This window comes from Lontra canadensis, unplaced genomic scaffold (genome assembly GCF_010015895.1).
Source record: "Lontra canadensis isolate GAN:19392208 unplaced genomic scaffold, GSC_riverotter_1.0 scaffold195, whole genome shotgun sequence".
Lineage (NCBI taxonomy): Eukaryota > Metazoa > Chordata > Mammalia > Carnivora > Mustelidae > Lontra > Lontra canadensis.
Genome location: NW_022631189.1, coordinates 840,978 through 868,819, shown reverse-complemented (window position 1 = coordinate 868,819; position 27,842 = coordinate 840,978). Strand labels below are relative to the sequence as shown.

At 36.1% G+C, this 27,842-nt stretch overlaps 1 protein-coding gene, 1 long non-coding RNA gene and 1 other non-coding gene across 4 annotated transcripts in view; 2 read left to right on the top strand and 1 right to left on the bottom strand.

The window, feature by feature from the left end:
- The first annotated feature begins 4,743 nt into the window (after positions 1-4,743).
- On the top strand, positions 4,744-4,832 carry LOC116861378. Its single transcript, XR_004381469.1, has one exon. It is a non-coding gene; the product is annotated as a small nucleolar RNA SNORD87 (small nucleolar RNA).
- Positions 4,833-4,901: 69 nt separating this feature from the next.
- On the top strand, positions 4,902-5,276 carry LOC116861353. Its single transcript, XR_004381463.1, has 2 exons — positions 4,902-4,971; positions 5,151-5,276. It is a non-coding gene; the product is annotated as an uncharacterized LOC116861353 (long non-coding RNA).
- Positions 5,277-7,217: 1,941 nt separating this feature from the next.
- Positions 7,218-27,842, bottom strand: part of MCMDC2 (minichromosome maintenance domain containing 2) — a 28,833-nt gene continuing 8,208 nt past the window's right edge. Inside the window, exons 8-14 of one of the 2 annotated variants that reach the window (XM_032847872.1) lie at positions 27,387-27,624; positions 23,592-23,797; positions 21,171-21,337; positions 20,294-20,473; positions 17,035-17,177; positions 12,740-12,849; positions 7,218-7,385 (exon numbers count right to left, since the gene is read on the bottom strand). In XM_032847872.1, the coding sequence (XP_032703763.1) occupies positions 7,219-7,385; positions 12,740-12,849; positions 17,035-17,177; positions 20,294-20,473; positions 21,171-21,337; positions 23,592-23,797; positions 27,387-27,624 (1,211 nt within the window). In that variant the 3' untranslated portion in view covers position 7,218. Of the gene's footprint in view, positions 7,386-12,739; positions 12,850-17,034; positions 17,178-20,293; positions 20,474-21,170; positions 21,338-23,591; positions 23,798-27,386; positions 27,625-27,842 lie in introns of those variants that run through there. The other variant, XM_032847873.1, reaches the window with a different exon arrangement.

The following is a 27,842-nucleotide window of genomic DNA, read 5'->3' as shown; positions in this document are numbered from 1 at the left end:
CATTTGATGAGCCTGGTAGAGTGATCTGTGTCCTGAGAAGGGCATATTTATTCTCATGAGGAATAACTGAGCTCGTCTCTGGTTGGGGGAGGGGGAAGAGGACTTTCCAGAAGTTTGACTTAGGTAAAGTTTCTTAGACATAACAGCCAAAGCCAAATCCCTATAAGAAAAAAATTAAGGGGCCGCTGGGTGGCTCAGTCGTTAAGTATGTGCATTCAGCTCAGGTCGTGATCCCAGGGTCCTGGGACCAAGCCCTGCATTAGGCTCCCTGCTCAATGGAGACTCTGCTTCTCTCTCTCCCTCTGCCTCTTCCCCTGCTTGTGCTCCCCCTCTTGCTGTATCTCTCTCTGTCAAATAAATGAGTAAAATCTTTTAAAAAATAGTAATAAATAGTTTTTCATCAAAATGAAACTTCTCTTTGAATGACACTATTAAAAGAATGAAGAAAACAAGTTATAGACTGGGAGAAAATACTTGCAAATGATATCAGGTCGCAAATAAGCATTTTAAAAGATGCTCAATATTCTTCAGGGAAAGGCAAATTAAAAGCACAGTGACATATCACTAGATACCTATTTGGATGTCTAAAGTAAAAATCAAGTGTTGACAAGAATGTGAAACAACCAGAACTCTTAAGCACTGTTGATGGGAGTGAAAAATACTACAACCACTCTGGAAAACAGTTTGGCAGTTTCTTACAACATTAAACACACACCTATCACAAAATGCAGCTTCTAGGTATTTCTACTCCTAGGTATTTCTACTCCTAGCTATTTCCCAAGAGAAATAAAAGCACATGTCCATACAAAGTCTTGTATGAATATTCATAGCAGCTTTATTTATAATAGCCAAACACTGAAACATCCAAATGTCCATCAATGGGTCTATGGATAAACAAATAGCTGTAAATCCAAATACGGGAAAATTATTCAGCACTAAAAAGGGAATTAAGTGTTGTTACATACAATGGCATGGATGAGCTTCAAAATAATTATGCTAAATGAAAGAAGCCAACAAAAAAAGAGTACATACTGGGGCACCTGGGCGTCTTAATCAGTTAAGCATCTGACTCTCCCTTTCGGCTCAGGTCATGATCTCCAGGTTATGGGATCCAGCGGCCCCCCCGGCCCACCTTGGGCTCCATGATCCACAGGGAAACTGCTTGAAATTCTCTCTCTCCCTCTCCATCTGCCCCTTTCCCCCAGCTCTTCCTCACTCTCAAATAATTAATTAAAATAAATTTTAATTTATTAAAATTCCCTCTCCGTCTCTCTGCCCTCCCCCTACTCTAAAAATAAGAGAGTACATAGTATACGATTGCATTTAAGCAAATTATAGAAAAATGCGAACTGATGTATAGTGAGAGAAAGAAAGTCAGTGGTTGTTTGGGGATGGGTTTTGCAGGAGGGGTTTGGAGGGCATGAAAGAGACATTATAAAGAAGCATGAGAAAATGTTTGGGGGTGATAAATATATTCTCTTTCTTTGCTGTTGTTGCTAAAGATTTTATTTATTTATTTATTTCCAGGGAGCGAATGAGAGAGAGAGATCCTTACGCTAAATTGGGATGTCCAATACCACCAGTTTTTTACGCACTGAACTACGTGTGAGAGTAGAAGACTAAGCAAATATATTGTACTAGGAATGGGAGACCCTTCCATTCTGTAGCATTTTCCGCTCTCTTCGGCCCATTATAAACTGGGAGATTAAACATTTGCATGCTCAGTGAAATCGGTCTACGTGAAGTCCTCGTGCGCCCTGAAAGCCTCTACGGAGTTCCAAAAGTCCCCCCAGTATGAACTTACATTGTGGCACTTCACCGCAGGCGGAGATGCCAGACCTCTCGGCTCCGCCACACGTTTGGCCAGGTACTGGGGCCGCAAAACCAACCCCAGCTCTGAGCCGCCGCTGGGCGAACGCCCCCGCAGATGCCCCAAACAGGGGCGGGGCCAACACCGGAAGAGGCGGGGCCCGGAGGGCCGAAAGGGCGGCGGAAGGAGCTGTGCTTTCTTTTCCGCGCGGCCAGCGAAGGATGAGGGTGTGCGGGGCCCCGTCGGCCAAGCGGGCCGGGTGGCAGCGTCTGAGCGCCAGTCGCAGGGCTCTTCGAGGTGGGAGTCCTCGCGGTTTTAGTTCCTGCTGTTCCTGCCGGGAACCTGATTCCGTGCCGCAAGCCATGCCTGCCTCAGGTCTTCTGACCTTTGGTGCCCGCGCCTAGGGCTTCTGACCCTTGCCGGAGCTCAGCGGAATGGTCGGCCGGGGAGGCAGCCTTCCCCCCCCCCCCCCCCCCCCCCCCCCCGCTAAGTGGACGCGGCTGAAGCTTACTTCCCTGTCGTTGGCTCTGTCGCATTTTTTGAGCAACCAGACGCGACTCTTAACCTGACCCTTCTCTTTTTTTAGTAACCCTGGCTTCAACTGTTCTAACCTCAAGAATTAAAAAAAGCGTCTTCTCAGATTCAGGTCGTTCCGAGGTGGGTAGAGGGTACGGCGGGTAGGTTTAGTGCTCCCCCCGGCCCTTCTCCGGAGCCCTTTTGTATCTCCTGCAAAGCCTTGTGTGCAGCTTAGACGGTTTTAAGGTCCGCTAAATGGGCTGCGTATTTACCCCTAGTAAGGGAGCATTTTGTAAAATCGGGAAGGGATTAGCTCCAGGAAGTTAGGACAGCCTTTATTTAACTATACTTTGTGATTAGCATTTAAAATTGTTAACAGTTTAGGAACATTTCTGGTAGGGATTTAGTACAGTTAAGTAGTCGCATTTGTGAGTCTTCCTTTCTAGATAGGCCAGAGACGTGGTGTTGAAGTTGGAGAACACGTACTGTATAGATCCCCGCCCCCGCCCCACAGGCCATAAATGCCTGCTCTACCCTTAGATGTTTGCGTTTGTATAAAGATGTGTATTTCTGGACCTAAGAGGGAAGAAACCAGGTCAGCCGCTAGGAGACTGGAAAAATGCTGCCTATTCAAAAACAAGTTATTAATGAATACTTCTCCGACGAGACTTGGTAAAATCCTGTGGTTTGTTGTTCCCTCTCCAAATACGTTGCTGACAACAAGGCAACTGTGATGGCTGCAAAATAGTTCATATTTGGTATTAGTCATTATTTTGAGGCCTAAGTGGCTTGAATCCAATTTTTATTGATAAATATTGGGATTTTAAAAAATTTTTCAGTCTAATGTTTGGTAAAAATATTGATAATGTAGGTAATTCCTGAAGCATAATAAATACAGAGGGTACCAAACCATTAATTGTGATTTTACCAATACAATAGCATCTCATTTCTTTCCCGTCCCATTCTCCTGCCTTCCATGCTGAGACGCTGTTATCTGGGTTTTTTGTCGCTCCGCTTTTTGAGCTGAGTGGGACAGATAGTTTCATTCCAGATACGTTTATCTCTAAACATTCTTAGAGGCTACACAGATGGGATTATGCATGTAGTTGTCAATAGTTTTCATGAATCTCATTACACTGAAATTTTCCAGTTGGAATTATTCATAACTAATAGTTTGTGTTCCTAATATTGATTATGTGAAATTATTTCCAGACTTGAAAATGATAAATTGTTTTGCAAGGTCCAGCATTTGGTGTGTCTTCATAAATCATTTCCAGTAGCTGTCTGGTTCAATGATTTATCCTCCTGGGGTGCTGTGGGATATGATCTGTGGTCCTGGCCATTCCCTTTGCACTGCCTAAGTGTGCTTGCAGGCAACCTGGGACTTAATTCCACAAGACTGTCCCAATAATGATGCCAACATAATGTATCTGCTGTAAAACTATATTAGATTTGCCATTGTGATGCTTTGGTTGGAGGTCTGCACACTTGTTTTTATATATCTAACCTTTAACCTGATTCATATCTCATCCTTGTCAAGCTCTGAGACAGAAAAGCAATGGCCAGGTACTCATTAGGACCATCATGTCTTAAAATCGATACTACCACAGTAAAGAACCATCATATGTATCCACCATTTTTCCTGTTCATGCTAATAAACCCATTTCCAGCTTGGAAAGATCATTTATAGAATTAATAGGGCCCGAACAGTCAAAAATACTAAAATGCTCAAATCATTATAGAGATTTTAAATTTGGGGTTTATCTGTTTTGACTGTGAAAAAAAGAATCAGAAAATACTTTGCTCATTAGAGGTGTGTTAAACAACAGAAAATTTTTTCACTATATGGAAAAATACGTGGTTTTTATTAAGTTAGTTGGGAGTCAGGAAGATTGCAAATATTACTGCATTTATGGTTCCTGATAAGAAGGAAAAATTTTTTTTTTTTTTTTTTTTTAAAGATTTTTATTTATTTATTTGAGAGAGAGACAGTGAGAGAGCATGAGTGAGGAGAAGGTCAGAGAGAGAAGCAGACTCCCCGCGGAGCCGGGAGCCCGATGCGGGACTCGATCCCGGAACTCCAGGATCATGACCTGAGCCGAAGGCAGTCGTCCAACCAACTGAGCCACCCAGGCGTCCCAAGAAGGAAAAAATCTTATTGGACCATTTTTACATATTAGATGCCAAACAAATGGATGCAAGTACAAATGAGAACTCAAAATAGTTTAATTTCCAGGTGCAGCAGAGCCTATGAGGTGAAGATGAAGGAAGGTCATCCTGATGTTTTCCAGAAACTGCTTACAGGATGGCTGTGATAAAACCACTAGCACAACTGCACGTAATGAGGTACCAAATTTTAGTGTTAATTGTGTGCTTTTTTTATGTTTAATACATTTTTGACATAGGTTTAAATTAAAGCTGGCACAATGATGACTTAAATTACTTTTTGCCGTTTACCCAGCTGAGGGTTTCTTTGAAGAAATAATTTTAAGACTGAGATGCCAGTAACCTATATTGTTGAGGTGAATTACACAAGTATAATGCAATTTTTAATTAAAATGGGTGAAATGTTCTTTTCATCGTATAGGTAGCTGCAGATGAATATTCAAGTCCAAAACTGTCATGGTTAAAATTCATTGCCTCAAGTAAGTAATTATAATTTGTCAAGTAATCACAGCTATTAATAATTCAAAAGTATCTGAAACTCCAGTGGGCTAGCGCCATTTCCTGTTAAAATTGCCTGTGTATGTCAGAAGTATGGTTTCTTTTTGATTCTTGACTAGGGAATGATTTTCACTATTGGTTTCTGATTTTTTTTTTCTAGAGGCATGCAGTTGGAAGGAAAAATGAAGAATTGGTCAAGAAGACATGAATTGAAACAGATAATAAAATTAATATTTTATTTAACATTGATCACCTCACAATAAATGATGTAGAAAAATACATCTTTGAGTACTTGTAATTGCTGGTCAGTAATGCCTGTTACCTTTTAAGTATCTCTAAACTGCTCCATTTTCATAATCACTAGTCAGACTTGTTTTTAACATCCTTTAAGGATACTGTGTTCTTGTCAATAACTAGCTCATTTGTGGATGATTCCCTTTGAGAAGGCAGTCACCCAGGGAGACATTCTAGTACCTCCAGTTCTCCTGCCCTTTCTTGCCTTAGGGGATTTCAGCAAACTAGATAACCATAAGGTTTCCCCCAGAACCTGCTATTATACCTAAAAAACAAGTATTTTGGAATCGCCTTATGACCTGTGGAATTTGTTTAAAATTTAAATCTTGTTTTTTTTATCTGTAAATAAAAGAGTAACCCTGGGGTACCTAGGCAGTGCAGTTAGTTGGGCATCTGACTCTTGGTTTCTTCTCAGGTTGTGAGATAAAACCCAGCATCAGGTTCTGCACTGAGCATGGAGTATGCTTAGGCTCTCCTCTCCCTCTGCTCCCCCTCCCTCATTCTCGCTCATGAGTAAATCTTAATAATAAAATTTAAAAAAAAAATCAATTGCTCTGAAAAAAATAATTCTGATCCATTACTAGAACAAATAATGTTACATTAAGGAAAATAGTGATTGGACGACTGTCCAGTCTGTCCAGTACTTGAGGATTTACAAGAATTCTAAAACTAGGGGCTGCCTGGGTGGCTCAGTTGGTTAAGTGTCTGCCTTTGGCTCAGATCATGATTTCAGGGTCCTGAGATTGAGTCCCACATTGGGCTCTACTAAGCGGGGAGTCTGCTGCTTCCTCTCACGCCCCTTTTATGTTTGTTCTCAAATAAGTAAAAAGTTTCCAAAAAAATTCTAAAACAATTCCTAACTGGAGGTTCAGGTAAATCTTGCTTTTCCCCTCTTGAGTCCCACAGTATATAATGACCTGCCTTTATCCAAGTTACAATTTCAATATGGCAAGTCAAACAGTACAAAACCTGTATAGCAACAAAGATGCCACAAAATAAGGTCTTAATTAGAATTACAGAACTTCAATATGTAAATTGTTTTTGAAAACTAGCTTTGCTTTCTAAACAGGAGTATCTGTGACTAGTGTATATTCACTATTTTTGAATGATTTGTCAAAGGTCCATAGAGAAACCTGTCCCATCTTTATGGTTAAAAAGCTCCATGAGGTACCAGTTTCTAAAGAATCAGCATGGTAGTATCTGGGTGAAATTTTGGCAATTTTGTAATAACATTTTCCTTTCAGTAAGATTTATTTATTTTATATATATTTTTAAAATTTTATTTTATAATTTCTCTTAAGCTTTGAAAAATGAAAAGGATTTGGGGATTTTACAAGTTAAGCATATTTTCTTGGTCTTACTCTCCCCAACCCACCCCTGCCCCACCTTTCAGAGTAGATCTTTTCCCTCCAAAAACAAAGGGTTTGCAGATTGGTTTCTTTGCCTTTTGGTACCTTTCCTGTAACCAATTAGGTTTAAAGAGCCAATTCTTGCCCTTTGATTTAAATTACTTTTTCATTTAACCTGGCTTAAAAAATGGGGAATATCCAAGCTTTCCCTTATTCCATACTTAGGGCTTCCAAAATGATATAATGGACATAACAGTATATAATACAGTATGAAATCTTAAATTTGAGGCTTCTGTTTATAGAAATTGCTCTTGTCCAGTTCACAGGTACATGAAAAATGGTTTAAAATGACTTGTAGGTAAATATTTTCATTTAAAGTGTTGTTGCCATCTTGTGACAAATAGAGGGAATTACATAAAAGTGATTTTTTTAACATTGCTTGGTTTGTAAGTTTTTCATATTGAGACCATATTTCATACATTTAGGATAGCATTCTAATGTATTATTATACATAGTATTACCAGAAGCATTACTTCAAAATCACACTTATACTGCTTAAATATGAAGAAAATATCCTGAGATTGGCTATTCATCGCTAGTGAAAAGAGGTGTCCCAGGTCCATATGTGGTAATAAACTGTTGGAGCTGCTGTTGGCACTGAGTCAGATAGATGTCCCTTTGCTCTAAATACTCTTCATTATACAATTCAAAAGGAAATACTGCATTTGGAGCAACACAAAATACAGCGGCCCCTAAGTAAAGAAGGAAAAAAAAGTGTTAATGAGAATTCCTTCAAATGCTAAATGTTTTTCAACAAAATAGTATGTTATAAAATTAAGTTCTGACCTATTAGAATATTTCAATAATCATTTAAAGCTGACCTGTTTTTGAGACTCGTGAGATAGTTTCAGTACATGCACAAACTTACCAGTGCCAAGAAGAAATAACGATTACATTTTAAAGTTCAGAAACTACAGAAATTTGTTATCTGTTGATGTAGTCATTACAGTTTTGAACCTGAGTAGTGATGTGAGGAGGTGGAAGAAGTAGGGAGAAAAGGTATTAGAAGGTATGGAAACACTTTGATAAAGGTTAAATGGATGAGGATTAATACATCATTGTATGTTTTTCAATTATTTAAAACCATTGACATAAAGGCAGACATCAGCCTATGGAATAGAATATAAAGCCTGAAAATAACCCCTCAAATATATGGTTAGATGATTTTTTATATGGGTGCCAAGACCAATGGGGAAAGGACAGTTTCCAACAAATGGTACTGGGAAAACAATATCCACATAAAAAAGAATGAAGTTGGTCCCTTACCTTATAGCAGATTAAAACATAAGAACTAAAAAAAAAATTGGGGAAATGCTTCTTGACATTGGATTTGAAAGTGATTTCCTGAATACAACATTACAAGCACAGGGAACAAGAAGAAACTGGTAAATCAGACTACTTCAAAATAAAAAACTTGTGCATCAAACATTATAATCAACAGAGTGAAAAGGAAACCCATGGAATGGGAGAAAATATTTGGGAATCATATCTAATAGGGGATCTACAACTCAACAAGAATAAAACAATCCAATTCAGAAATGGGCAAAAGAGAAACAGACATTCTTTCAAAAAGGATATATAAATAGCCAATAGGCAACATGAAAAGATGGTCAACATCACTTTAGGAAAATGCTGAGATACTGCCTCACACCCATAAGGATGGCCACTACAAAAAAAAAAAAAAAAAGCAAATGTTAAGTTTGTGAAGAAAAGCAAATGAAATGTTGGCAAAGTCCTTGTGCACTGTTGGGAATGTAAAATGTACAACCCTATGGAAAACAGTATGGTGTTTTATCCAAAAAATTACTATATGATCCAGTGATTTCATTTATGGATATATACCCAAAAGATTTGAAACCAAGGTCTCAAAGAGGTAAGTGTATACTCAGGTTAATAGCATTATTCACAATAGCCAAAGGCAAAAGCAATCTAAGGTCCGTTGTTCAATGAATGGATAAGGAAAATTTGTGTGTGTGTGTGTGTGTGTGTGTGTGTGTGTGTATACATACATATACACATACACTAGAATATTCAATCTTTGAACAAGAAAGAAATTCTAATGCATGCTACAACATGGATAAACCTTGAGGACATTATACTAAGTGAAGCAAGCAGGACAAAATAGGACAAACACATGATTCCACTTATATGAGGTACATAGAGAAGTCAAAATTTATAAAAATACAAAGAATGGTGGTTGCCAGGGCCTGGGGGAGTGGGAGATTGGGGCATTATTATTTATTGGGTACAGAGTTTCAGTTAGGGTAAATGAAAAGGTTATAGAGAAGGATGGTATCAACAGTGTGAATGTACTTAACACCACTGAACTGTATACTTAAAAATGGTTAAGATAGTAAATGTTAGATATTTTTTTACCACAATTTAAAAGAAAAAAAAGAACTGGCTGTTACTGTAGGAATTAAGCTCTTAAATTCTGTTTCGTTGTTGATTCATTGAATGAACAGGGAACAGTGAATAGTCACACTGTGGCTGGCCAGATGTAGAGTGGGTAGCCAAGCAGAGAGTGCCACTTTTCCTAGAGCCGTCTGTCATCAATTAACAATTATATAGCCTCAGATTTCTGTAGCCTCAGACTTCTGTGACTGTTCCCTTTACTACTTCCTTTATATTACCTGAATCTTTGCTGTCCCTTGAGACACTGCTTTCCTCCCCGTGGCTGTCTCAGATGAAGCCGCTTTTTCTCGAAACACTTCATACCTTACTATCACAAGACAGAGACAGTGCCTAACTTGCTGCCCCTCTGTAGCAAGACCAGACCATTCTCAACCCTGCTTTTCTCTGAATAAAAATCTTTCCTCTAATGTCTAGTGCCACCTGGCTTTATTACCATTTCTCTTCCATGGTAAAGTCATCAACCAGTTCTCAGCACAAGGCTCATAATCTCCTCTCTTCCCTAATGCTTGCCTTTCCATGATTTCCATGTGAATTATTTCTTTAACTTCAGACCTCCCAGTCTTGACCTTTTCCCTTCTACCTCCACTATGCATAGGAAGGTCACAGGAAACTGATCACCAAAAACTTACTTCAAAACCATTAGTTCAGATGTCCCTCTTCCCTGCACTACCTTTTATACTTCCAGCTTCCAGGTCTTTTATCTCCAAGGCCTCTAATCAGCTTTCTTCAATTCACTTCTCTTAATTATTTACTTACTTATTTAAAAAAATTTTTTTTTAATATTTTATTTATTTATTTATTTATCAGAGAGAGAGAGCACAAGCAGGCAGAGTGGCAGGCAGAGGCAGAGAGAGAGAAGTAGGCTCCTCGCAGAGCAAGGAGCCCAATGCAGGACTCAATCTCAGGACCCTGGGATCATGACCTGAGCTGAAGGCAGCACCTTAGCCAACTGAGCCACCTAGGTGTCCCTCACTTCCTTCTTTTAAAGGAAGAATCTCTGCCAAGCCAGTCCCCTAACTTCTTTGCCCCTCTACAACACTCTGTCACACTCAAATATTAAAACTCAACTCTGCACGAGCACATTTGCTTTATGCTTGCACTTGGGCTGCTAGGCAGAAAATCACCTAATTGGCATTTCTTGGTTTCACTTTAAATGAACCACAGAAACGTCAGCTGGATGGGAACTTGCACTGCCAGACAACCCTGCTGGGTTTGTCTAGCACAACTGTCCCCCACAACATGACTATTATATTCCATTCTTCTCTCCTCAAACATTTTGTTTTAGCTGATGACCTTGTGTAGAGTATATGACCAAATCTACAGAACTAATTCTGTATCCATTTGTCTTCCCTCCTCTAAAATGAACTGTCTTTTCTATTAGAGGCCATTTCTTTCACATGTGCTGTGGATCCCATCCTCTCTCACGTTTTTAAGGATTTTACTCCTTTGATCTTCCCCCAGTTCTGTAGTGTCATTTGTTTACTCCCTATTTATTGCATATCATAAGATCTATTTATTCTTTTTTTTTTAAGATTTTATTTATTTGTTTGACAGAGATCACAAGCAGGCAGAGAGGCAGGCAGAGAGAGAGAGGGGAAAGCAGGCTCCCTATTGAGCTGAGATCCGGATGCAAGGCTTGATTCTAGGACCCTGAGATCATGACCTGAGCTGAAGGCAAAGGCTTTAGCCCACTGAGCCACCCAGGCGCCCCAGATCTATTTATTCTTAAAAAAAAAAAAAAAAAAAAACCCAACTAGGACCTGGGTGGCTTAAGCATCTGCCTTTGACTCAGGTCATGATCCTGGGGTACTGGGATTGAGTCCCACATCGGGGTTCCTGCTCAGCAGGGAGTCTGCTTCTCCTTCTCCCTTTGCTGCTCTCTCTCTCCCTCTCTCTGTCAAATAAATAAATAAATAAATAAATAAATAAAATCTTAAAAAAAAAATTATCCTTTCTTAGACCACACATCCTTCTCTGGATAATACCCTATTTTTCTTCCTCATCTTTAGAGTCAAACATCTCAAAGTTGTCTGTGTGTATCCCACCCAAATCCCACTCCACTGAAGTAGCTCTGATCACAGACACTTTACCCCCTAGATTGCCAAATCTAATCTTCTATAACTACACGTGATTTTCTTTCTATATTTTAGCTGCTACTTCTCAGTGTCCTTTGTTAGTTCCTCCTAAATCAACCCCATTTCTAAATATTGAAATTCTTCAAGGGCATTTCTAAATATTGAAATTCTTCAAGGGCAGTCCTTGGAGTTTTTAGTATAATCTCTTTCTAGGTGATTTCAAGTGATTTCATCCATTCCATGGCTACGAGTGCCATCTCTGTGCTGATGGTTCCCAAATTAAATTTCTAAATTAGAATTCTCATCTAAACTCCAGATTCTTGTATGTCTATTGGTACCTATGTAGGATGCCTCAAACTTGTAACTATCATTTGGTTTTTCTCCCTACCCTTCTTCTCCTTTTTTCCTAGACTTGGTAAATGGCACCATGATTCACTCAGTTGCTCAAGGCAGAAGTTTGGGAGATTTCTTTAATTCTTCCCTTTAGCCTCTGTCCCAGCTTCTAAATCTAGTTCATGAGCACAATCTATTAGTTTCTGTATCCAAAAACTGTTTTTATATCATTCCTCTTACTTAGGGTTGGTTGGAAACCAATATTTTACTCTCTTAGTACATAAAATTAATTCAGGATGATAATTAACTTTTTATGGAGATCACAGACCTATAAGATATACTTCATAAAACTTACTATTCATTTCTCTAAGCAAAAAGGTATAAAGCACATACACATAAAAATTTTTATAGAATTTAGAGATTCACGAGCCCCTAGAACTCTCTAAGTATTCATGAATTTCAGGTTAAGAATGCTTGATTTAGATAATTATAGAACAAAGTTTTAATGTTCTAAGGAATATCTGCAAAAAGTTATTATCATATAAACTGAATTTAAGGCAAATTTAAGCACTGAACATACATACACAGAAAAGCCAATGTTAATACATACTTTAATTCCTAAGGTTGGAACCAGAGTTTGGTTTCAAGGATGGTTATATTTTATCAAAATTAATGTCTCATCCAATTCAACAAAGACCTTTGTGAGAATAACTCTCTTTACTCTTACCCTAAGAGCCCTTTAATGTTTTTATTAGCAAAACCATAATAAGCTCAAATTAATTTCAAATAATTAAATGCTATAGTCACAGTGTTAGTATAGCTAGCAATTCAGAAAGGTGGTGATGCCAGATGATCACATTTTCTTTAGCTATGTGCCTAACTCCATTGAGGGGGACTGCTTGATAATTAAATGTTACATGCTATTTTAAAAGGAAGATGAATTTAAAATCACCTCCTGTGTTGTATTAAGTACATGTTTTTACAGAATTCTAAAAGCGTTGCAAAAGTTCAAATATCCAAGCAATCATACACAATAAGCAACTTAACAGATGATACTACCTATAAACAATTAGTAAGTGTTCAAATTCAAACAGGCCTTATCTGATAAAAATTTATTATTCTTTAAAATAATATTTAAAATATATATAACATTTTATTTTAACAGACTAATAATATTTAAATATAATTATTTATAGTGACCATTAACAAATTTAATAGATTACCATATTTCAGTGTGAGAGATGTTTCAAATAATAAGGCTGCAATCAATGCATCTTCTTTAAGCACTTTACTCCTTAAGTTCAGTCGAGCATGGGCTTCAGCTAGGGAAACTCTGAAAAAGAAAATAGATGCTAATCAAAATATGTTGATATTATAAAGATAATATATATTTTGGCAGGAACAAACCAAGACATATGTGTACAAAAGCCATACTTTAAAGATTAGCTTATTTTTACTTTAAAAAATTTTAGTTTCTTTTCAAAGCATGTTTTTCCTACTAAGTTCAATAGACTATTCCAGAAAAAGCAAATATCCTGACTTGTTATCAAAGACTTGGTTTCCACCCTGACTTATCTTCATTTTTATTATTCTACACCCTCTTCCCCAAGTTCTGTTCAGATAAATACACAGTTGGGAAAATTAACCTAACTAAATATCTCTTATAGATATCTTTGGTGTTTTCTTCCAGTTCTTCATCTATTTAAAGACCTCATAGAATCTTGAAATTTTAGTTTTGGAAGAGACCTCAAAATTGGACTCCTATTAGATAATTCAATTTTCTCTACAATATCCTAGGCTTCTTATTGTCCAGTCTCTTCTGAACTTTTCCTAGGGCTCACTAGGAATCCAGTCCTTTATCTTTTATTTTTAAATTAACCTGTGATTACCTAAAAAATTTCCCTCAAGCTCTCATTAGGTATATGTAATGTATTTGATGATTGCTGAGCTTGGAAATCAGAAAACATGGGCTAAGTCTTTAGAATTTTCTAGCTGTGTGACTTCATAGATATCATTTACTTTCTGGAATTTTTTTGAAGCTCAGGTATAAAATGGGAACAATAATAATTCACAGTTATTATAATTTCAAATATAGCACTTGAAAATTTTGGGACTCACCCGCAAAGATTATATAAATTAAAGCTGAAATTGGTTTCACTGAAATTTCTATCCATTGGTCCCTAGTTTTATTTTTTGCGATTAAAAAACAAACCTAATACTTCTTAAATATGACAGCTCTTCAAATATTCAAAGACAGCATTCCTATTTGCCCTATGTTTTCTTTTCTCTAAGATAAAATATTCCTAGCTCTTTTACTGTGTTGTAAGATGTAATTTTCAGGCCCTTCACTATTCTGGCTACTTTCCTCATGACCAGATTTGGCTAATACTCTTTTTCAGTATAGTACTACAGGTGTGATTTAACCAGCAATGCAGAGGTGAGGCAGAACTAGCACTTTTTTTTTACTCTAGATACTATATTCTATTACACAACCTGAATTCAAAGTATTACTAACAGCCTTATCCATTCATACTTGGTTAGACCAAGATCATCATTTGAGTCTATGGAGATCTCTCCAGAGTTGTTTATTTTCAGATCTATCATGTTCCTGATGTCCTCACCTAAGCTCCTCCTAAAAATGTTGACCACAACAGAATAAGTATAAGACCCTTCAGGGAAAGAGAAGAGAGTACTATTCAGCTCTACTCCAGAAAAGCAAGGATGGTGTTGTTAGGTACCTGTTTAAAGAAGCAGGAGAAAAATTTAAAGTTTATGACTCTTCTGAGTTCATTTACTTTGCTATTTCATAAACCCCATCTCCACCTCTAGTGTTTATTTCTACAATGGGAAGAAGTGGAGTTATTACATTGAATTTAACTCTGCTTTATTTTTGTACCAATATAGTCAAATGTAAACTGAGGCTATATGAGTTTAAAGAAATATCTTTTTGCTACAGAGGGAAAAAAATGAGACAATAGGATTTTCAAGATTTTGAGTATTTAAGGACTGATTTGAGTATTTTTTTTTCTTTTTTAAAAAAAAATTTTTTGGAGGCGCCTGGGTGGCTCAGATGCTTAGGCGTATGCCTTTGGCTCAGGTCATGATCTTCAGGTCCTGCGATCAAGTCCTATGCCAGACTCCCACCCAGCTCAGCAGGGAGTCTGTTTCTCCCTCTCTCTCTTTCTGTCCCCCTGCTTGTGCTCCCTCTCTCTATCAAGTGAATAAATAAAATCTTTTAAAAAGGAACTCCTTTAAAATTAATTAATTAAAATAAAAATGATTTTTTTAGGTAGGCTCCATGCCCAATGTGGGGCTTGAACTCGTGACCCCGAGATCAAGAGTTGCATCATTCACCAACTAAGCCAGCAAGGCACCCCTGATTTGAGTATTTTAAATATTCCTTCGGAAAATGACAAACATTACAAAATTCCATTCACCATTTTAAAACATGACAGCTGATGTCTACCTTCTCTTATTTTCAGGAATTTTTTCAGCTCTATGAAGATAAATATACAGCTAGGAAAGTTAATTAAACATATTTATCTCTTGTAGACCTGTATCTGACATTTCCTGCCAGTCCTTCACTTATTTTATATTGCAGTTATAACAAGATATTTATTTATTTATTTATTTAACGGATTATTCTACTCCTGGTCCTACTTTATGATTTGTTTGAAATTACACATTAATTTATAGCAAATGACATAATGGTTTATCAATAGGGGACTGTTTAAATTATGGTACAGCCACACTGGAACACAGTACAGAATAATGTAATTCCTTATGTTCTGATAGTATTATAATACAATATGTAAATCATTCATGATTCCATTTGGGCAAAAGGAAAATATCTCTGTACTCATACAGAGCTATATGAATATAGAGATGGATATTTACATATCTATTCATATAGATAGATTTTTATATTTTGATCTTTCTCAACTTATAATGGGTTTACATCCCAATAAACCCACTGTAAACTGAAAATATCATAAGTCAAAAATGCATTTAATACACCTAGCCTACCAAACATCGCTTACCCTAGACATTCTGAAAACACTTACATTAGCCTACAGTTGGGTAAAATCATCTAAACAAAGCCAATTTTATAATGAAATGTTGACTATCTCACATAATTTACTGAACACTGCACTGAAAGTGAACCAAAGAGTGGCTGTAAGGATATAGAATGGTTGTTTGTGTACCATTTGTTTACCCTTTTAATCTCGTAGCAGACTAAGAACTGCAGCCCAACTGTCGCTGCCCAGTAGGAGAGAGTATCCTACTGCATATTGCTAGCTGGGAAAAAGACAGAAATTCTAAATTCAAAGTATGATTTCTATTGAATGTGTACATTTCACACCACTTTCACACACAACTATGAAGCTGAAAAATCATAAAACCATCTTAAGTCAGGAACCATCTATACATATAATATGTTTAAGTAACATATTCATCTAAAAATATGTAACATATTCAAATAATGTATGTATTTAATATACATCATATATTTAAATTACATATGTTTGTACCTGCTAGTATTTGAATGGATAATTTTTGGAAGAACACAAAAAACTGTTAACAGTGATTATCTCTCTAGAGATTGGGAGAGCAACGGGTAGAGTTAGCTGGACACCGTACTCATTATTTCGGACTTTTCTTTTACTGTGTCCATACTTTACTTTTATAAAAATTAGTTTTTTAAAATGACTTCTTAGGGTGCCTGGGTGGCTCACTGGGTTAAAGCCTCTGTCTTTGGCTCATAGGCTCACCGGGCGGGGCTCTCTGCTCAGCAGGGAACCTGCCTCCTCCTCTCTGCCTGCCTCCCTGCCTTTTTGTGATCTGTCAAATAAATAAATAAAATCTTTAAAAAATAAAATGAAATAAAATGACTTCTCTAAGAACAATAACAGATGAGTCTTTTAAAGTATTTAAAAGTACAGGGAGCAGTGTACTTAAAACAAATTTTTTCAGAGTGCCTGAGTGGATCAGTTGGTTAAGCAGCTGCTTTTGGCTAAGGTCATGATTCCAGGGTCCTGGGACGGAGCCCCGCACTGGGCTTCCTGCTCAGCAGAGAGCCTGCTTCTTCCTCCCCCTCTGCCTGCCACTCTGCCTACTTGTGCTGCCTTGCGCGCGCTCTCTGTCAAATAAATAAATAAAATCGTTAAAAAAATAAAAAGAATTTTTTCTAGGCTCAACTAAAAAGTACCTGAACATAAAAAAGCCACATTTTAAAAAACAATCATTTGCGTTTGAAATCAGTGTACTTAAACCTAGTCCATACAGAGATTCCAATAAAAAAATACTTTCATGAAAATAAGTATTGGACATTCAAATGATGTAACCATATAACAAAAGGAATAGTTATATCACCTTAAAACCTTTTGAAATAAGGTAAATTATAAATCAAACAACTAGCAATCAAAGAAAGAAAGAAAGAAGTACAACATAAATAAGTTAATTAAACACGCCGTTTAAAAGTCAATACTGGTTTTAAAATTTTAGATTGAATACCTACAAGTATTTTAATGCAGACGCTGACAGTTTTGATCCACTTATAGAATCTGTTCTGATCCTTCGACTTGCTAGATAATAGCCATGAATCATTCTTTCTGCCTCCAAACTGAATTCTACATTCAAATTCTTCGCAAAAGCCAGCAGCTAAATTAAAAGTGTGAAAAATTCAAACTTAAGAAAAAAGAAATTTCCAAACTTTATTATAAAATCTATATTACAAATATCCAAAGTTTGTATATTTTATTTACATCAAAGTTGGTTAAATATCTGGGGCCATCCCCAAAGTCACTGAGCATTTAAAATCATAGTCTTATAAAGAGTCTCATAAATACTGTTAAAGTTTAGCCAGAATAATCTCTTCCTCCCTCTTAGCACAGAAATGTTCTGTGCAATTTATTTCAACGAGGATCAGGTCTTTGCTTCCAGTGGAATAAAAGGCTCACTTAGATCCTTTCAGTGGGAGAGGCTTCCCCCAGCAGCTCATTTCCCTTTGAATAGCTTTAATTCTTTGACAATTTTTTTCCTTAAAACTTTCTCTCCTGGGCCCTTGAGCTACCTGCCCTCCCTCCAGCTGAACACTACTAATGTGGGAGGCACTGTATTAACCACTGTGAAGGTGGACTTTCCAGGACAGAACAAGGCTTCAACATAATGATTACCACTGTCTTCTCTGAGCTCTTTGCCTTTTTTTCCTGAGGATTCCCAGTCCCTTAAATCCTTAATCCGTGACATAATTTTCAGACTTTTCACCATCCTGTTTGTTTTCTGCTTTTTCAACACAGAATCAAAAGGAAAATTTAATCATATTAAGGTTATTATTAACCATAATATTATATTTTAAATACAACTTTTTAAAGGATCTAGATATGTCCTGTATTGATATGTTCTGTCTTCTTTATTCTCCTTATACTTCACAGTTCCCTCTAGACCTTCAGAAGTGGATAATAACATTATTAATAATATCAGTAGCCCTCTCTAGCTTTCACCCCATGGAGTCACAGAAATGTGCCAGCTGTCTCTCCCTTCAGGAAAGGATTTGCTCCCAGCTCCTGGGAGTACTGTCAGCATTGGCCTCCAGGTGTCAGCCTCTTTAGGGAATGCCTCAGGACAGCCCGTATCAAATGACTGAGGTAGAAGTGGGGCAAGTGCTACCAAAAAAGTCTATTTCTGTCCAAAGCAAAGCAATCCCTCGTGGGTCTCTTTACCTCCAGAGCTCAGTGTAGGTTTATCTTTGGGCCTGCGTCACATCTTGACTCCTTTCTCTGCCCAATCCTGCTTCCTCCTCCCTTCCACAGGTATTAATAGAAGAGGAAAAGAGCACTCCTGAGTAAACAATGACACTCTAAACTCATCTTGGTTAGCCTCCTGGAGAGCCCAGGCTGTGACACACTCCACCCAATCTGTTTCGTATAATGGATAGATTTATCTTTTGGAGAAATAATTTTTGCTCTTTCACAGGCTTAGTAAAGTCCAACTGTTCTCTACAGTCTGATGAATCAACTATAATTTTTTTTTTTTTTTTGCCTGAGCTTTATGGCTTATTGTAAATTTGCCAAATCCTAATCCCAATGACTCTAATTTTTGTTCCAGTCAACTAAGTCTTCTCATAGTTTTCCAGGTATATTCATTTCTACTTTTGTCTTTGCTCCTTCTTTCATTCCTGTTTAAAATGTCCATCCTTCCTGTCATCTAACTCTTACTTTTCTTAAGGATCAACTAAAGTCTCACTTCCTTGAGTCTTCCGAACTCTTGCATTCTACTTGAGTACTTAGAGTTAGCACCACCCAGTTTAGCACTTAAACTGTCTCCTAATGGTTTCTTGTATCTTGTTTTTATATCATTTAAATGACAAACTATTTAAAGATTTATTTTTCTGTGAGAATATAAAAGAACAGAAGTAGGTTCATATGTATAAAGTATTCAGTAAAGACTTAATTAAAAAGCCCAAGGAGTTTTTTGTTAAATTTTCAGAGAAAAACGGCAAAAATTTCTCTGGTCATTAGTATGTCTATATATATTTAGCATACAAATTCCTAGAGACTAACTACCTTTTTCTTATATATTAAAACAAACAGGGGTGCCTGGGTGGTTCAGTCTGTTGAGCATCTGACTCTTGGTTTTGGTTCAGGTCATGACTTCAGGGCTGTCAGATGGAGCCCCATCCCATGTTGGGCTCTGTGTTGGTCATGGAGCCTGTTTAGGATTCTGTCTTGGGGCACCTGGGTGGTGCAGTCGTTAAGTATCTGCCTTTGGCTCAGGGTCCTGATCTCAGGGTCCTGGGATCAAGCCCCACATCAGGTGCTCTGCTCGGTAGAGACCCTGCTTCTCCCTCTCCTGCCTGCTGTTCCCCCTGCTTGTGCTTTCTCTTTCTCTCTGTCAAATAAATAAGTAAAATCTTAAAAAAAAAAAAAAAAAGGTTCTCTCTCTCTCCCTCTGTCCCTCTCCCAAATATAAGTAAATAAATAAAACAAACAAAAATACCTAATGTATCATAAATATTATTTTTCTGTTTTAAGCTATGTGAATAAACAATGCTCATAATTCAGTTTTAAGACCGCCTCAGTTTTCCTTTTACCCATGCAATCTGCCTACAAGGAAGGCAGGTGAGAAAAAAAATTCTAATGACTCATCGATTCCCATTCCCAGTATTCCCTGCCCTTTATCTATCCTATCCAGGTACTTTAACTCTACAGTGACCAGAATTCTGAATAGTTAATATTAAAAGAGCATCACTTGTAAATACTTGTGTTCCTTTAATAGCTATAAAAATCATTGCTAATTTACATCATCTTCTCTCAGGTTCTCTGAACACGCTGCACATGTTTTCACGGCAGGACACTGAAATGGGTTAGTGAGTTATGACAGGTATTCTCTAAAGTCAGAACTCTGAAGGCATTTATATAAAGTAAATCCCTTTGAATAGTCTGTAAAATGAAAATAACTATATACCTATACAGCCTCTAATCATAATTTTCCATAGAAAGATTCTATTGGGTTTTCTTTTTATTAAGATTTTTCAAAGCTATTTGGACAGTGGTAAAAACAATTAACTCAACATTTTAATATTTATTGTCCTTAAACAGTTTTTTAATTTAATTATAGTCCTAAATATTTTCTGTACAAAGTCCTTAAAGTATTTAAAAGCTGAAAGGGACTTGGAATAAAAGAAATCTAAATAAAGAAAACTGCTCAACTAAGTTCTATTTCAATTGAGAAACATTAGCACAAGTATGCTTGGTACTCATTTCTTCTGCTTGTACCTTTTCAAAATCTTCAGTTGTGAACTTCTTAGAAGCTACATAAAGCTGCCCTTCAGGATCAATGGCTTTCTTTAAAGTATGTTGCACAGTGGAAAGAAGTGGAGAGCAAGGAGATGATTCATTGCACTTAATCAATAATCCAAATGCCTCTAGGAGATTTGCTGGAATCAAACTGCAATCCTACACCAAATGAAAATGTAAAAGACAAACATTAAACTCTGGCATTTCCACAAACACTTTAGAAATAATTATAAATTAAATACTGTTTATAATTATTTAAATTATTAACATATTTATATTATTATATTTTATTAATATGTAACTATTTTTTATTTTAGTATTTGTTATTATTGTTATTTACAGTGATTCCTGAGTAGCATGGGAACTTAATATGACCAAGTTTTTTTTTAAAGATTTTATTTACTTATTTGAGAGAGAGAGTGTGAGAGAAAGCATGAGAGGGGAGAAGGTCAGAGGGAGAAGCAGACTCCCTGTGGAGCTGGGAGCCCTAGGCAGGACTCCATCCTATGACTTTGGGATCATGACCTGAGCCAAAGGCAATCTCTTAACCAACTGAACCACCCAGGCACCCTTAATATGACCAAGTTTTTGAATGCTCTTTATTATTTTCTTACACATGATTCATTAAAGCCTACTCTACTGCCTATTCAAATAATAATTTCTAGTAAACAGACACCTGGCTTTGCATGACTAAAAAAATGAAAATTTTCAAACAATCATATCATTATTTAGTTCTACTACCTGATTAAAGATAGACATGGGTTAATAACAAAACATTAAGAACAACAAAAAATTGAGATTAAAATCTAGTTAAATTCCCTGAACATTCTAAAAATAAAATATACATATACCTTACCATCTGACCAATTAGAGTGTTTGTTTTCTGCATATTTTTCCTTGAAGATGAATCCATATCAACAAAAGACCAAAAACTGCACTGAACTGGAAAAGTCATTTGTTGATTAACACCATCCCCAAACTTCTTTCCTGGGATATATACTGTGATGTTTCTGCTTTCCACAACTAAGTCAAAAGACATTACCCATTTATTATTTAGTTCATTTAGGCCTATATATCTACAAATTAATAACAAATATTATTATATAGAATTTTACACTCTAAATGTTGGACAGTAAAGACACAAGTAAATTCGGTTGTTTTGCAAGATATGGTTAAATTAGAGAATCTGCCATAAAAAGAACAAGATAAGAAAAATATTTGCATGTTTATGTGTCCCATGACTTGATGAGAACAACAGTCTAAGCCATGTAGCTGGAATTATGGTCAGTATCTGGGTGAAATAGGTAGAGCGTTGAGAGAAGGGTCATACAGGTTATGCTTACAAGGGGGTTCTGAAATTAAGCAATGTTCTTTTATGTAGAAAAAAATAAAGCAGGACTTGTATGTAAGAGTGAAAGAGCATAAGACTGAGAGAAAATATAAACTACAATGACTTGGGGAAAATACATCTCAAATCCAACATGTTGAAAACCAAATTCATCATTCTCTTCCTCAAATGACTTTGTGTGGATTACTCACAATTAGGGATATCACCATCCAACTACTTAAAACCCAAATTAAAATGTAGAAGCAACATAATCTCCTTTCTTTCCTTCCTTCACCCCTTGTAATCATTCAATCTATGGATTCAATCCAATTCCTAGGATTCTATCTTCCAAACAGTTCTCAAATTAGTCTTCTCCTCATTCATGATAACAGAGTCTTCTGTTTATATTTATCTTTCTTTTGGGTCATAAGGTAAATACATATTTTTAACTCTTTAAAACTGCCAGAGCAGTTTTCAAAATGGTTGTACTATGTTATATTCTCATCAACAATATATAGGAATTCCCGTTTTTCCACATCCTTGATAATATTTGTGGTCAATCTTTTTAATTTTTGCTATTCCAGTAGCCAAGGCCAGCTACTTAGTATGTGGGCCCAGTGTAGTCTAAAAATCCGGGCTCCTTAATCAAACACAAGGGAAAAGCTGCTGTTAAGTATAATAATATATAAAGCTTTTTCCTTTAAAAATATTTTATTAGTTATTAAATGTAACAGGACTGATGTGGAGAAATTAGAATCTTCATCCTTTACTGGTGGGAATGTAAAATTGCATAGCCACTGTGGAAAACAGTTTGGTGGTTCCTCATTAGGTTAAACATAGAATTAACTTATGATCCAGCAATTCCACTTCTAGGTATACACCCAAGAGTTGAAAGTAGGGACTCAAACAGATACCTGGACTCCAACGTTCAGAGCAACATTATTCACAATAGCCGAAAGATAGATACAACCTAAGTGTCCCTCAACAAACGAATGAATTTTTTAAAAAAAGTGGTATATATATAAAATGGAATCTTATTCAACAATAAGAAAAGAGATTCTCGAATAGACAAATTCATGAAAACAGAAAGTAGAATGGAGGCTACCAGGGGCTGGAGGTAGGGAAGAACAGGGAGTTATTGTATAACGTACAGAGTTTCTTTCTTTCTTTTTTTTTTTTTTTAAAGATTTTATTTATTTGCCAGAGAGAGAGGTTGAGAGACAGAGAGCACAAGTAGAGGGAGCAGCAGGAAGAGGAAGAAGCAGGCTTCCTGCTGAGCAAGGAGCCAGATGCAGGACTTGATCCCAGGACCCTGGGATCATGACCTGAGCTGAAGACAGCCACTTAACAACTTGAGTCACCCAGGTGTCACTGAATACAGAATTTCTGTTAGGAATTATGAAAAGTTCTAGAAATAGAGACTGGTAAGGATTATATATAACACTGTGAATGTGCTTAATGACACTGAATTGTATATTTAAAAATGGTTAAAATTATAAATTTTATGTTATGTGTACTTCACCATGGAGGGGAACTCCTTCAACTTGGAAAGGAACATCTACAAAAAAACCTACAGCTAACACCATATTTAATGGTGACAAACTCAAAACTCTCCTACTAAGATGAGGAACAAGACAAGGAGGTCTCTTTTCACCACTGTTTTTCGGCATCAGAGTAGAAGTCCTAGCTAAAACAATAATACAAGAAAAGAAATCTGGGCCAATACAAACTCACATATTAGCATAACTGAGAGCAAAAGCTAAAACAGTATATTTGCATATTAAATTCCTCTCTTTTTATTTATAAAGGTAAAATGAGAAGTGTCATTTAATATAATTTCTCAATTCCTAAAATGTGTACAATATAATCTTAACAGTTAAGTATCTCATTGATACTGGTGAGACTATAAGTTAAACAGGTAAAAATTAATTAGAAAAAAATATTATTTACCTGATTGAAGCTGTTCTAGTTTATCCTTTTTGTGTGAAGCCAAGTCTCCTATAAAACAGATACCACCTTTAGCTAGCAAAGCACTGCCAGCCTGAATGCTAACTGCTCCAGTTCCATACTTATTCCTGGATAGAGTAGGAAAAATTTCAGTAGAGACCGGATGATGTATACCACGGGGCACAAGGTTTATACTAAAATTCAAAAGCCTAGGAAAAAATAAATTACTCATTAATATTATTCAAGGTTTGATTTTCAGAAGTGATAATGTATAACAGCTACGCAATTAAATTTAGTTTGAGTCAGTGGTTTATGAACATTTTTTTTAGATTTTATTTTTAAGTAATCTCTACACCAAACATGGGGCTCAGACTCAATACCCCAAGATCAAGAGTTGCATGCTCTACTGACTGAGCCAGGCAACAACCCCTAATGAGTACCTTTTCTAGGGATAAAAATATATATGAGACATGGTCCTTAACTTGGAAAGTTCACAGCCTAGAAAGACATAAACAAAAAACTAAAACACAATGTTTTCATGAGAATATCCATAGGAGAGTATTATTTCTTCCCAGAAGGTAGTCAGAGAAAGCTATAGAAAGATGTCATTTGAACTGGCCTTCCTCCTTATGGATTGCTTTCTTTTGTTTATTCAGAATTTTCACATTTAGGCTTGACAGTAGCCCATAATGACTATCCCTGATGCCTATGTATTGTCGTAACTCTTGATACATTTGTTTTCTAACATCTTTGCCAGTTTCTTCAGCCTCTTCATTTCTCAAATTTAAATTCTAAGAAAGGATTATGATTATCTTAGCTTCCAAAACCTTCCTACAGAAATCATAGCTTGCTGGTGCAATCAACTATGATGAGCTGACACAGACATCCAGTGCAAAAGAGGATGAAATAGTATTCTTTAAATAAGGATAGGTAGATGCTGTAAAATTTTTAGTATATATGCCTTCTAAGGAATTTGGATGTTAGTTTGAAGATATATAAAATGGGGGAATGAGATTTAGAAAGAAACTTATGCAAGCCTATAAAGAAGTGGTTTTCAACACGACCTCACATTAAAATCGCCTGGGGATATTATTAAAATTCCAGTATCAAGCCCCACCCCAAACCATTCTAGGGGTGAACCAAAGTCATAAATATTTCTTCTAAAATTCTCCCAAGTGGGGCGCTTGGGTGGGTCAGTTGGTTAAGCATCCGACTCTTGATCTTGGCTCTGGTCTTAATCTCAGGGTCATGGGCTCAAGCCCTGTGATGGGCTCCAAACAGATATCTGCTCAGTTCAATTTTATATCTAGTTTATACCCAGTTCAATTCATTCTCAACAATGGTGTCAAAACAATTCAATGAGGAAAGGAAAGTCTTTTCAACAAATGGTATGGAAAAACTGTATAAATGCATAGGAGAAAACATTAACTTTGACTCCTACTTCACAACATATACAAAATTAACATATGATGGATAACACATCTATGTAAAAGCTAGAACTGTAATGCTTCTAGGAGAAAATATAAAAGAACATCTCCATGACCTTAGAGTAGGTAAAGATTTCTTTCTTTTTTTAGAGATTTTATTTATTTGACAGAGATCACAAGTAGGCAGAGAGGCAGGCAGAGAGAGAGGGGAGAAAGCAGGCTCCCTGCTGAGCAGAGAATCCAATGTGGGGCTTGATCCCAGAACCCTGAGATCATGACCTGAGCCAAAGGCAGAGGCTTAACCCACTGAGCCACCCAGGTGCCCATAAAGATTTCTTAAACAGAACCCAGAAAACACTAAACTTAAATAAACCCAATAAATTGAATTTCATCAAAACAAAATAGTCTGCTCATCAAAGACATTTTTAAGAAAAAAAAATACTAGTTTTAGACTGAAAAATTTCATGTGACATATATGTGACAAAGGATGTATATCTAGAACATCCCCCTTAAAAGTGGGTAAAGGACTTAAGAGACACTTCATAAAAGAAGATATATGAGCAGCCAATAAACACATATAAAAGAGCTCAGATCAGCAGTCATCAGGAAAATGCAAATTACAACCATAATGTGATACCATTTCACATGCACCAGAATGGCTAAATTGAGAACGACTGACAACAACAGATGTTGGTGATGATAGAAACAACTGGAATCTTACATTGTTAGTAAGAATATAAAATGGTATAACCACTTTGGAAAACTGTTTGACAGTTTCTTATAAAGTTAAATATATATCTACCTAATGACATAGCAATTCTACTCCTAGGTATTTATTCAAGATAATGAAAACACATGTCCACAAAAAGACCTGTACAGGAATGTTTACAGTGGCTTCATTTATAACAGTCAAAACATGCAAAACCCAATCAATGTTCATCACTAGGAGAATGGATAAACAAATTTTGGTACATTCATATAATGGAATACTACCCATCAATAAAAACAATGAACTACTAACAAATACAACTGGGTCAATCTCAAAAACGTGTAGAGTAAAAGAGACTAGGCCCAAAAGAATATGCTTTGTATGCATTATATGATTCTATTTTTATGAAGTTTGAGAACAGGAAAATTAACCTACGGTGACAGAAATCAACTTTCTGAGGTGATGGAAATGTTCTGTATTTTATTTTGGTGCTAGCTATCACAATGTATGCACTTGTCAAAACTTATTAGGGTATATACTTAAGATCTGATTAATTCACTATATATAAATTTTAACTAAAAAATGAAACAACCCCCCCCAAATCTCTCATACCACCCAAAATACCACAGGAAAAGCCAGAGGTTAATGAAAACAGGAAAAGAGACAAAGGCCTTAATTTACAAGAGATACCACAAATCATTTAGGAATAAACAACTTAATAGAAAAGAGGACAATAGAGGTTCATAGAAAAATAATAGAAGTGTTTAGATTGATGCTAAAACTTACTTCCAATTAAAAAAGTGCAAATTAAAATAAAATACCATCTTCCACCCATTCGATGGCTAAATTTAAAAGTTTGATAATACCTAGTGTTGGTGAGGTTGTGAGGAAACAAATACTCCCATGCTCATCAGTGGAAGATTAAATTGGTGCAATCTGTAGCAGTTAGTACCACATTTACATTGCAATTTAATTTTAATTTAAGTTTAGCAAAACATCATCTGTCCAATTAAGCTAAATTTGCATTTTTTAAATTTTAAATTCATTCTACAAATTTGTTTTTGCTTTACAAATGCATCCAAGGTATTAATATAAGAAGTTTATCCCTAGCTTTTGAACATTTAAGTGATTTTAAAAATGGTACTTCCTAGTGGAGAGCCCCAAAATGCTGAATAGAAGTTTATTCCAAAGTTAGGGTGATAGTCCCAAAACAGTAATTTTGATACTTTTCACAGACTTATTTGTATACAGTGCATCAGTATTATTTAATGGAATCTTGGAGAAAAATAAGACAATGGCCTGTTGGCTTGTTGGCTCTTGGGGGGGGAAGATTATTTTAAAATGAAAGCAAATAAAAAAGTAGAACCTGAAATAGGGAATGAGGGAAAAGGAAGCCTATGAAGGATGCATTTATTTGTAAAGGTCTGAGTGGGGAAACTGGTAAAATTCTGCGTGGTTAGATTCTCAAAATATTGAAAGCAAATATCCAATTTATCAATTCCTGTTTTAAAAGTTTTGAAATTTTTTAATAAAAGTTTATTTAAATATTTATAATGCCCAGTTGAATTCTAAATATTTATTTTGTAATAATGCTCATGGAAAGGATTTATGCAAATCCGTGACCAATTTATACTTTGAAAACATTCATATCACATATTTTACCTGTCTACAAGTAGAGTATCACTTGTTATAATTAAAATATCCAGGCAATCTTTCAGTTCCTTGTTACGGTCACTTGTCTGTACTAGACTCATCAGCAAACAGAGCTTGAGTAAATTGTAAGTCCCAGGAGGAACAATTTGTGATGCAAAGATATTGGCAAGTATTGCTGTAAATTTCCAGCATGAGCTGGAAGTCAAAGAGAGAAGATACCTGAAATTGTCGCTAATTCCTGAGGGAACTGGAAGTAAATATTAACACATATATTAAAAAGGGTTTTAAAACAAGAAAATGACATTATAGATATCTAATTCCATTTATCAAAAATATTATCAAATTATAGTTCTTCTAGTAATACCATATTCAAATTCTTATGATGTTAAATTATTTTATATACATATAATATAAATTATATTAAACTATGATTAGAGGTCACTTTGGTCTCTCAATTTTATCCCA